Source organism: Schistocerca serialis, chromosome 11 (assembly GCF_023864345.2).
Source record: "Schistocerca serialis cubense isolate TAMUIC-IGC-003099 chromosome 11, iqSchSeri2.2, whole genome shotgun sequence".
Classification (NCBI taxonomy): Eukaryota; Metazoa; Arthropoda; class Insecta; order Orthoptera; family Acrididae; genus Schistocerca; species Schistocerca serialis.
The window spans coordinates 100,193,168-100,205,908 of NC_064648.1; the positions used below are offsets into that span (position 1 = coordinate 100,193,168).

General features: G+C 38.5%; 1 protein-coding gene across 1 annotated transcript in view; it reads left to right on the forward strand.

The window, feature by feature from the left end:
- Positions 1-11,283, forward strand: part of LOC126426486 (zinc finger protein 492-like) — an 86,970-nt gene extending 75,687 nt beyond the window's left edge. Inside the window, exons 5-12 of the mRNA XM_050088396.1 lie at positions 1,561-3,061; positions 3,292-3,415; positions 3,592-3,688; positions 3,819-3,921; positions 4,994-5,095; positions 5,412-5,533; positions 5,614-5,631; positions 11,187-11,283. Of these exons, the coding sequence (XP_049944353.1) occupies positions 1,561-3,061; positions 3,292-3,415; positions 3,592-3,688; positions 3,819-3,921; positions 4,994-5,095; positions 5,412-5,533; positions 5,614-5,631; positions 11,187-11,283 (2,164 nt within the window). The remainder of the gene's footprint in view (positions 1-1,560; positions 3,062-3,291; positions 3,416-3,591; positions 3,689-3,818; positions 3,922-4,993; positions 5,096-5,411; positions 5,534-5,613; positions 5,632-11,186) is intronic.
- Positions 11,284-12,741: the final 1,458 nt, after the last annotated feature.

Consider the following 12,741-nt stretch of genomic DNA (forward strand, 5'->3'; position numbering starts at 1 on the left):
CAAAGACTCACATTTCCATTCTGCTGGTTGGGGTTACTGCACGTGGAATGATAGGGTCCTGATATGACAGGGGTAGCACAGGTACCAGCTGCCATCACTGGCCCACAGTACAGTAGGGTAGTGTCCCCTGTGTCCAGTGGTGATGTGGACATTGGTGTGTGTCTTATTCTGTCAAGTCTGTTCTGGAATAATAGGTGATCAGGTTTTTGGGAGTCTTAAAATATTTCAGAATGGCTGAGCACTGTGTATGTATTGGCAGATTTACAGCTATTTCCATACTGTCAAACAATTTCTGTTTACGAAGTGCCAACAACACACATGTTCTGTTGCAAACCTCTGTAAATCTGAGTCATTCATATTTATATATCAGTTGCACATTTGTTTGTTTTGCCACTTGTTGATCTAACATTGTTTCCAATTAATGTAGCCATTATACACTTGGTCAAGTTCCAGACTAATCAGCCAGCTTGCTGTAGTAGTTGATTCACTTGGAATCAAATAGAAAAATTTGTTTTAACTGATAAAGGAAATTTATCATTGATAGTTGTACCATTTTCTATCCTGAGCTGAAAGTGTTTTCGAAAACAGAGGAGGAGGGCTGTAAAAAGCATTATTTTATTTTAACTTTTATATTATAGTAATTTATAACATTGTTTTACTTTGTGTTCATATTTGTTGTGTTAATATTTGTCATATGTAGAAACTGTTGAGTACTAAACTGGAAGCTGTTAGTATGTGAGATTAACGCTGAAACAGTAAGGATATAAAATCAGTGAAAAAAACAGTCTAGATCACAATTATTTTAATAAAATGACCCGTTTCAGCCTAGTGTTAGGCCATCTTCAGAGCAGTACCATCAGCTGAAGTTGACGACGTCTAGAACAGTCAGTTGACCGCAGTCACTGAAACTGGTGAGCAACAAGTCAACTGACTGTTCTAAACATCGTGAACCTCAGCTGGTGGTTCTGCTTCGAAGATGGCGTAAGACGAGGCTGAAACTGGTCATTTTAGTAACATAACCATAATGATCTAGACTGGTTTTTCTCTGATTTTATATAGCTTAGAAGATCTCTGTTTTCCAAAAATGTCCCCAAAAATTTAGGAAGGACATAGTATTAAGCAGATTCATTATATGTCTCAACTAAATCTGAAATATATTGTACCTTCCACATTCAGAATTATCTAATGCACAATGAGATACATTATTTTGATAAATATGATAAATTGGTGTGTACAATTAGCTTGCAGCACCATAGTTTAAAAAAATGTGACTCTTCTAAATTACAATATCTGCTAAAGATGTTGCAAATGAAGTCAACAGTGAATGAGGTTGGTCGCTATTGAAATCCCTCTGGTCATTTTGTTTATAAAAGGGCTTTTCTGCTGCAAAATTTTATTCTCGTAGAGTTTCATGATAATTCTCTTCACTAATATTTACTGAGTATGTAATTTCTGAAGCAAGTACTTATATGATCATAGTTTTATTTCTGGATTTGTGGACATTGAAATATTGTCTCTGTTTTTTCTGATTTATTCAGCATTCTTCTCTTCTCTCTCCAGGTTGATTCAACGTAGGGGTGATAGTTGTGGCATTTCATTTCAAGAAACTATTAATGAAAGAGTTGTCCATGATGAACTGAAGATAGGCACATGGGAATCAACAATTTTCACCATGTTTGGTACACACACAGAAGGATTGACCTCACAAGAAGCTAACGTACTCTGCACGAAACTAAAATATCGTTTGAGGGAAAAAGAACTGCAGAAATTTAGTTGCAGTTTCTGCCTACAGAGCTTTCCCTCAAAATATAAACTCATAAAGCATGTCTTCACACACATAGATGGTGTGCAGCCGCCTATATATATTTGTAAGTTGTGTGGTGAAGTATTTCCCAGTAATGGTAGCTTAAACAAACATGGGAAAATGGGTGTGTGTGATCAAGCTTTACTTGCCGGTATTAATGAGAAATTTGACTCTAGTTATAACCCCAAAAAAACTGCCTTCTTGGATCATGATCAAGAACTTTCTATGTTGGAACAGACTGAGAAGCAGTCTTCATCTAAGGACTCTGGGAAGACTTTAAAAAAAACCTTTAATGACATTTGTAACACACTAACTATTTCACGCAACTCAAAGAAACGAGACAGAGGTGAAAGTAATTCAACTGTAACAGCAGCTATTAAAGTAAGTACAAACACTGTTGGACTTACTGTAAAGAGACCCCACAAATGTGATATATGTGGCAACTGCTTTACACAGCTGGGTTCTCTAAAGGGCCATATATTAATACACACTGGGAAGAAACCTCACAAATGTGATGTGTGTGGCAAATCTTTTACACAATTGAGTACTCTCAAGAGCCACGTCTTAATACACACTGGAAAAAGACCACACAAATGTGACATTTGTGGCAAATCTTTTACTCAGTTAAGTACTCTCAAGACACACTTATTATTACACAAAGGAAACAGACCACACACGTGTGAAATATGTGGCAAATCGTTTGCTCTGTTGCGTGGTCTGAAGTGCCATGCATTAATACATGCTGGTATAAAACCACACAAATGTAATATTTGTGGTAATTCTTTCACTCAGTTGGGTCATCTCAAGGAGCATGTATTAATACACATAGGAATAAGACCACACAAATGTCATGTATGTGGCAAATCTTATACCCAGTCAAATACTCTCAAGAAACATGCATTGACACACATGGGAAGGAGACCATACGAGTGTGATATTTGTGGCATGTCTTTTACTCAGTCGGGTAATCTGAAGACTCACTCCTTAATACACACTGGACAGAGACCCCATAAATGTGATATCTGTGGCAAGTCTTTTGTCCAGTCAGGTACTCTGAAGAGTCATAGAATAATACACACTGGAAAGAGACCGCACAAATGTGGTAGTTGTAACAAATCTTTTACTGATTTACGTAATCTCAAGAGACATGAATTAATACACACTGGTAAGAGACCCCACAAATGTGATATCTGTGGCAAATGTTTTACTCAGTTGGGCAATCTCAAGAGGCATATATTATTACATACTGGAAAGGAATGAAAACATCAATATCTGTAGATGGTCCCCTCGAGATTAACAGAGCATGCAACAGTACGAAAAAACATTTCTGCAGCTTGACATTTCGATAAATTGCTGTATTAAGTACTGCAGATATCACTTTAATGATTTTTGGTGTTTGTCACTATGCTCCTATCAGAGTTAAGACCAGAAGTTGCTCAACTGTGAGAAATATCTTGACTGTTGCAGTAATCATAAGTACCATGTAGCATTCAGTGCTCTGGATAAGGCAAGGAAATGTAATGGTATTTTGCATATCACTTCAAGGATGGTGTCATTCTGAGATCCATGAAGCTGTAAATGCTAGGCAGAAGGAGATGCTTAAAATACAACGTTTGTGACACCCTTCACTCAGGAAAGTAATTTTAATACTTGAGAAAGATAGCAAAACTTTTACAGTTATAGAAGTTACTTCTCAGAGGTATGCTTTCACTACACTAATGTTGTGCAACTAAGTGTACATGTATGATTCTATGTTATAAAATGCCTGTTAATGTCAAAATACATAGGTGGGCGAAAACATAATGAGAACTGCCTAATAGTGTGGTGGTCCACCGTTGGAATGTACTACTGGAAATATTCTGCTTGGTATGGCCTTGTGACATGGTTAGTTATCCTACTGGAAGATGCTATTATCTTCAGGGAAGACATCATGCATTAAGGGATGCAGGTGGTAGCAATAATGTTCATGTAGAGCCCAGTGCTGAGGTATATGACAATACTACATGGCCTATAGCACCCCAGATGAATGTCCACTATGTCACAATTTTGGACCCAAATGCTTGTATCTGGGTATGATCATTGATGTGGTGCAACAAGAAAGTCACTCATTCAGCATGGTGACTAAATCCATTGACAAAATACAATGCTGTTGGAGCAGTATGTAGAATTTGTGTGCTTTGGAGCCTCATGTTCAGCAATGTGTGCTGAATGGTGTGCACCTACACCAAGTAGCAAGTTTATGGTTTCACTGCCCTTCAAACACTTTCCTTGCATGCTCACAACAGTAGCACACCAACTTTGCCACCTCCTAGAAGGTCATTGCCAACCACCAGGACATAACAAACTGCTCTTTGATTATATCACTTATGTCAGTGGATTTACAACGTTGGGTCCTATACCATCGCTAGAATGATTCCCCATTCATATACCTTGTGTATGCCATTGTACATGGCAGTAGGTGGCATTTGACCTCTTGTTCGATGGCAGTCATAATATTTTGGTTCATCAGTGTATCTCGACAGAAGGCAGCCAGTTGGTAAAATGTGTAGTTTCACAAATCTTACCATAATTGGTAGCCTTTTGTACTAAATGCCGCTGTCTATTAGAGAGCTGTATTTCTTTTGAAATGTGCATTGTGTATTACACAGCTCTATCTGGGATTCAGAATAAATAAAGTTTAGTACCATGTATAAAAACTTCTGTTTGTCATTGTTTACCAGTGTGTAACTCCTAGACATAAATAAAAGTGCAAATGAGTGCATCATCTAATGTTAATCTCTAACTCCAGTTGCTTGAATAAAACGCAATGACAACACTCAAATGACGTCCAAGTATGATTGCTAACAACCTGAATTTAACCCAGAAGCATAATTTTTCATTATTCTAAGCAAATATATTAAATGACAATAATTTTTAATTGCTTCCTTTGTTTTATTTTAACACACTAACTCCTGCACGCTGAAGAGATGGATTTTTCACTATGTCAGGTTGGACACACAGACTCTATGATGGTTAGCAGCCTCATTGCATCAGATGTGCAGTCCTCCATGGTTGCCCATGGCCTCATTGCAGTTGATGTGTTAAACATGATTGAAGTGCATCCAATTTTGTAATTCCTGTGAATAAGCACGATCTTTTTTGAAATATCTGCTACTGCTCTGTATTTTGTTTAAAAATGTTTATTTTTAGGATCAGTTTATTTTCCACTTCCTCCCAATTTTTTGTTTGTTTAAAATATCTGCTTTGCTATGTCATGTCATACCTGAAGTGACTTCATGTAGTTGTAATAAAGTAAGCAGCATCCTTCAATTTTGCAACACTTTCAGCTGTGTGGATTTGCAGTGATGTCATGACACTTTGTTTCGCTGTTGCAACGTAATACTATCCTGCCATATGTAGTATCACAGCGATTTTAGATATTAAGCAAAGTTGAACTATTGACTATCTCTCATCCAGTATTCTTTAGACACACAATAACAAATTGTGGTCATGACAGAGTGAAAAATACATAGATTTCAAATTTTGTAATATTTTTGTCATTTTGTTACATTATTCTGTGCAATTATTTATTTGCTCATTTTTGCTTCAGTTCCTGTTGATACTGTAGTGTTGTGGATATTCTGATTTAGTAATAATGGACACACATGTTGTATTCCCAGGAATGACTACTTGTAACAATAACTTCAACAATTATTGCTCAAGTAAGAACAGATCTCATAATTTACAAATGTACAATGGTACTTCCCACCATGAATCTTTAATTTTAACTTGTACTCGTCCACTTTCAGAATCTCATAACTGAATATGAGAACATATTCTCAAATTAAGTAAAGTAACCGTTAGTATTATGTTGTGTGTATTTAGATGATAAAGTAGAAATGACAGTCATTATGAGTAACTGAACATTGCCATCATCATGTGATATTCTTGATGATTTCTGTATGTTTTTCTGTGGAAATACACCTCCAAATACCATAAGTGCAAAAACGACTATCATCATATTATCAAAATGCTTACATTTCATATGATGTGTATTACATTATTCATTGTCAGATGTCCATACGTTCCATGCATGAGAGATAATCCATAGTTGAAGTTGCAAATTTAAAAAAAATTAATTTCATGATTCCTTAATTAGTAAAAATAACATGTCACCATAGCAGTAAAAGTTTACATGGATAACATGTTGCCAACCTAAAAGTACTAAGAAAAATCGTCTAGCGGATGATAGTAGCCAAGATTTATGTTTCATAAGTTAGCTCAGCAACAGTTTTCATGAAGCAGTTCTGTTTAAAGGCAACACAATCAACAGTCAATAGGCATTTTGAGTAACCTTATTGTTGACTGGATCCAGGATGAAACATAAAAGAAGTGTCAATATTAAATAGTATTCACTGCAAAAAGTGCAGTTCTTTTCATTTAGAATTAATCACATTTGTTGGAAGACAATACTGGTTACATTTAAAGATAAAAATAGCTACTTCTTGCTAAAATGTAAGTTACTTGTTAGTGTGCTGTGTATTAATGTAGTTTATTAAAATTTTACTGTATTCAAGTTGGTAAAGTAACATTGTTTAGTTAGGCTTAATAAATTAAATCATTGGTAAGTTGTATGTTAGGAGCAAGGGATAAGTTAACTCTGGGCCCTGCATAGGGTGACTGGTGTAGCCCCCTGATGTATTTATACCTGTATGTTTGTCAACATGAACCTATAAGGTTCAACATCTGTGTAATTTCTCATGTTTTTAGTTGTAGTTACTAGCACTTTTATGTAAACCGACAGATCAGTGTACATCAGCATCTCACTATAGGGGTTATGTATAGTGTTTTCTTTTTGTAGCATGTATTCCATGATATTCCAGTCAGGTGATTTTCAATGAAGGTAAAAGTCTGTAGAACAAGTCCATGACAATGTTGTTGGCCTGACTGCAGCAAGAATGCAGACTTTCTGTTTGATGTGTCACTAGAAGGGGGAGGGTTGGCAGATCCCAGACTCCAGCAACCTTTCACCATTTGAAAGTAGGCTGAGTGGACTGGAATGAGGAGAAATCTTTCCTCCTATCCAGGATTGAACTTGGGGCCACCTGGGCTAGAGTTTAGTGCTCTACCCACTGGTCCACCAGGGCCATAATTTTTAGAAGTAATGCTGTGATGCAAGTTTTCAGACATCCCTTAAGTATTCATATTGCTATCAATATTAGTTCTCTGTGCAGACAGAATTAAGTCTTCATCTAAAATAACTTCCAGGGAAGAAATACATTTCCTTTTTTTTAAAATAACAATCCAATGAAAAAGATGGCTGTTCAAATGTTAGTGGAGAAGACAGGACAATAGAAGGATTTTGGTACAGTGGTAACAAAAATGAAAGAAACAACTCTACATCCTGAATAATTAATCAGTGGAGAACAACAATTATAACATGAAATACATTCAATTTCAGGTATGGAGATCGCTAATGGCGTGGCTAAGAAGTAGTACAGTTTGACCTTACTAGTGATAAGAACTGGCAAAATGAAGATGACATATAAATTACCAATATTCAGTACGTGAAAATTTTGCAAATACCTGAAAAGATGACAGCAGTAGATGCAAGTGGAATGCAACAAAAGAAAAAGTCATAAACCTCAGCCTGAAGTCTAGTCACTTGTAGTCTTGTGAGTACCGAAGCTGTGCAGTGTACAGGACATCAAGTGGATTGTGGGCAGAATTAAGCCATAACAGCTGGGCACAGAAATTAAAATGTTAATAAAAAATTAGATCAAATTATTAATTTAAGTTAATCCCTGTTTGAACTGACACCCACAATTTCATATTCTTCATGATTTCAAAAAGGTCTATGGTATTTATATCCAGAGGCTAACAGAATATGGTCAGGTCTCAGTTTGCTTTACATTACAATAAGAGAAACTTGTGTGTAACAAAACGATTTGCCGCCCCTCAGATTATCTGGGTCAGTTAGTGTGGAATTCCAGATCTGGCAGGACTAGAAGAGAGTCGCTGAAGAGGGACAATATCTTAGACTTGGATGATCACAGTGAGAAGACTCCATAGTAGTAATATGGCAGTACAACGAAATATGCTTAACACAGGCACCAGGAAGAGTCCACTGGCATGAAAATCACAAACACTGCGAGGAAGGAAATATTCTGTTCGGAGATAACAGTGAACATTACAAACTGAAATTAAGTGCAATATTTTCATTTGTAATAGAGATGCTTTGAGAGATAAATGTAGTGAACAATGTTTATCTTAATTGTAGGAATTAACATTAAGAAAAGGATACACAAAACAGGGTAACCATAACCCTCGTCCGTGGACCTAAATTCGATAAAGTTTCAGGGCTGGAAAGTATTAACATCCATGATGTCATCGCATACTGGATTCACGTCGCAGAGGTCTACAACAGAGATATGCGTAATTAATATTACCTCTCAGCCATGTCTTTCGTCCTAGGGAGCAGGAATCATCATAAAATAAATGAATCTGAATCTGTGTCAGTGTGGGTTAAAGGTGCTGACAATTGTAAAAAAATTAAACTTATTGGTGACCTTACCCATTATTATAGAAATTAAATAAAGTCTTTCCTTTCCCTTATTCCTATCAAAAAAGAATACCAAATAAAAATAAATAAATTACAAAGCTATTGCATCAGCTTCATGCGAGATACTCTGTGTGAGCATTGACCTTGGTCATTACGCAACAGCCTATTGCTTATCACTCTGTGTTTACAACATGTGTCAATGAATATAGCATGAAAAGCATGATCTACACACTACACTGTCCAAAATTTATATTCTTAAAAATGGGAGGTATTCTAAGATGTGATTTATGTTTTGTCAATAATATGATGACATGAAAGTGGAAATTTCCAGTCAAAATTAGTAAAACTGAAAAACATCAAAATGTATCATCAAAGTTCTTGACCATTATAGCTCCCACCAGGTAAACATTAAATAATCAAACCTTCTGAAAAAGAAAAAAAGAAAATTACTCTAGTTAATCTGAAGCAATATGATAAAAAAGAAAACTGGGGTCTAATGTAGCCAATTTGTCAAAATCTTTTACAATAAAACCTAGAACTCAAATGAACCTAGGCCACGAACTAGATGGCAGAGCAATTATGTAAAAGATAAATATCACTATGAATCTAAGGAAGCACAAAAAACGTGTTTAGATCTTCATCAAGTATTGTGAGCATCATATCTCCCATAATCATAGTTCCACAATTACCTTATGATGTAACCCAACGAAGATGTGAAGCAAGCAAAATGAACTACAGCAGTAGCCGTAGAAGAAATCATGGTTCATTGTAAAACAGAAAAGTAGTCACAATTTTTTGTTTCTGGAACTTACCATGTCCAGCTGCATAGGTGTTTTCAGTTTACTTTATCAAGAGGGATGCCTACATGATTATAACCACAAACTTCCGTGAAGAAAAGTGAACTCGTGGCACATTTAAGAACCTGAAAAAGTCAGTAATTAAAATTGAGAAAAAGATAGTTTCCTAGAGCAAAAAAATAAATTACTTTAATGCACAATTCCAGTTACAGGAGAACTTTGCACAAACGATAACTAGCCTAACAATGACTTGTAATGGCATATGACAGAAATGAGCCAGCACTGTGGGATAATTTCTGCATGAAGCTCCAGAGCACAGGAGAACTGAAAACATAATGGCCCCTGTTGAATCATACTTCTGATATAACCATAGGGGATTTTACTCATCACCACCCTCAAGCGCTAACAGTGTGTCAAGGGAGCCGGCCGAAGTGGCCGTGCGATTAAAGGCGCTGCAGTCTGGAACCGCAAGACCGCTACGGTCGCAGGTTCGAATCCTGCCTCGGGCATGGATGTTTGTGATGTCCTTAAGTTAGTTAGGTTTAACTAGTTCTAAGTTCTAGGGGACTAATGACCTCAGCAGTTGAGTCCCATAGTGCTCAGAGCCATTTTAGTGTGTCAAGGGAAATGCTTTAAGCACTAGTACTGATTAGTGACAAGAACACACACATTTATTGACAAATACTCAACTTTGTACAAATTGGCTCAGGCAACAGACCCTGAAATTAAACTATTATTCCAGAAGCTAGGACTGGATACTGAACAGTTCCTGTTCCACTAGAATGTTAACTGAAAATGGGCTGGTGCAGACTTGCTGGAAGCAGATGATGAGGCACAAAGTACACAAGTGGGACGAGTGCACGACAGCAAGGTCTTCAGCGTCCCTGACTTTTAACTGCCCTCTTTGCTGTGGCGCTGGCAGTTGTATTCTCTGGTAGTGCCACTGCTGTGACTTCTCGGTGTGGCAATCCCTGGGATATACACTGTTTCTGAAGTGGTTTGTTGACCTATTGATACCTGTGTGCTGCCTGGTAATGTGTGTTGTGCTTATGATGCCACACTTCTCCCCCCAAATCTCCAGGCCATGGTCACATATGGTTGTGGCATGAACCAACAGTGTTGGGGTTCTAGGTGCAGATGCAGCTGATGGGACAGGAGCCAGGTCAGAAGCCAGTGACAGGCCCCCATCCGTGCCACAGCATTCACCCTGAGCCCCATGGGAACTCCTGACAAACCAGAGGTCGGACACACACCTGCATACAGGGCTGTAGTCTCTGAATGCTGGAGGAACCCTCCCCCTCCCCTAATAGGAAGGTGGCAGGACACAGAGGCGTCGCCCATTGTGATAGGGGCCACTGTGATGATGGGATCGAGGATGAGGGCATATCCACCTCTATGGGAAGTACCTTGGGCTGAGATGCCAGCTGGTCTGTGGCAGCCACGACCCTGGCTCTTGGCTGTATGCTGAATCTAAAATGAAACATAGTGGCAGGATCATGGAGTCTCAGAAACCTGAGATAGGTGTTAATAACCAAAAATTTGAGCAGTCATCCAAAAGCAATTGGAGGTAATCACCCGTGACACCTCTCTTGGAAAAAAACTACCCTCACCTATACCTCCCAGCTAGCTGATCAGTCTAACACACGGCTTTCCAGAGTGGGAAGGAGCACCTGGTCCCCGGCATGAATCTGCGCGGCGGAATTATGTCGAGGTCTGGTGAGCCGGCTAGTCTGCGGGCTGCGGCGAATACGGGCTGTTTCCCCTTATTCTGCCTCAGCTATGTCGGCAATCACTGCCCAAACAAGCTCTCCGTGCATTCATACACTACCATTACTCTACCACACAAACATAGAGGTTACACTCATCTGGTGTGAGACATTCCCTGGGAGGGGGGGGGGGGGGGCGTATCCACTGGAGGCCAAACTGCACAATAACCCTGGGTTCGGTGTGGGGTGGCGGAGGGGTGAAGTGGACTGTGGTGGTCTTCGTGGGGTTGTGGACCACTGCGGCTGCAGCGGGGATGGAGCCTCTCCATTGTTTCTAGGTCCCTGTACAATGTACAATACAATATAATACTCTCATCTAATCTGTCCATCCGTTCCTTGGGGTGGAAGAAAATGTATGCATCTATCATTGTCTGAAAGTTCACAGATTACTTAAATCAACAGACCGTCGAAGACGTCCTGAAAGTTTGTGAAGGATGCCAATAGGGAAGACCACTGACTTGCACTAATAGGCTTGATGACCCCATAAGCATGCCATTGTTGTAACTTCCAATAACCTGTTCCTTAGTGACAAAACTATGGTTGTGCATTGTCTTTGAGTGACATGAGCTAAAAAATTGTTCACGCAACCAGGACTATTGCTGAAAAATTCACTAACTTCGTCACACAGAGCCTGAAGCTTGTCTGTAGGTGCATCTGTCGAATTTGCGACACTAACTTGTGGACTGACAATCCGAAAATGTCAAAAGAATGTAAGCCAAAATATTCTGTAATTCTGTGATGATTTGGCAGAAATCACCACAAATGAAGTCTTCATTACACCTTAAAAAGTAGCTGGCATACTGAAAGTTCCTGAAAGTGGAATTTCCTGTCCATTGTAGCCTGACAACAGGTGAATAGCTGGATTCAGTATTGGTGAAAGTAATCGCTCAAAAGTAGGTTTGTTCAGAAGTGTAACTAAAGCAGAAGTGTCCAGTTTCAGGGTGACATCTTTCTTAGCTACTGTCAAAAAAAAAAAAAAAAAACCTTTACTGAACTGCTTTGCACGTCTAAAACAGAACTATCGCCTTCTTCCAGTTGCTGTGAGCTGCTACAAAGTGTGATAGGTGAAGTGGACAAATATTTAGTAGTGGACCTGTATTTGCGTCAGCATGACTTGTTTGACTCATGAAAATCACTCGATTGATGTTTGTTATGTTTTGCACTTGGGCAACTTTTCCAAACATATACTACTGCCACTGGGTTGCACTGTTCCCTGGCTGGCTGTGTCATGACAAACAATGATATGAACTGGTTTAGTGGCATGTTGTTTGGGAGTTTGCTGTCCACGTAGCCTTTTCATGCAGATTGACTGAACATGATTTTTGTACTGCAAAACTAAGAGATAGTCTCGTGATTTGGGCACTGCGTGTACTTATTGTGACTAAAACATTTTGGGCAAGACTTTGCCATGTTTTTCTGTCTACTGGCATTGTGCCAGCGTGACATGCCACTGTTAGTCTCTGTGCATCATATGCTGAGTTGCACATGCCAGGTGGGCATGGGACTGTTTATGTTTTATAGCACTTCTAACACTGTCACTATGCAATTCGCTAATATTTGACATTTGAATCTCACACTTAGGTAAGTCATGTGTTCTCAGCCTCAATTAACTGTAACACTGTATCTAATGAAGGATCAAGTTGTTTCAAAATAACAGCACAAATTTTATAATCACAAATATTTTGAGTTATAGTGTCCTGCAGCGTGACATAACAGCATGATTGTACGTGACTACACAAAAATTTGCATCGCCTAGTTAAACCTCGTAATTAAGGGATCCATTGTTTATGAGTTTGGTCTGCTACCTGCTAAAGAAAGAAAAACTTGAATCTT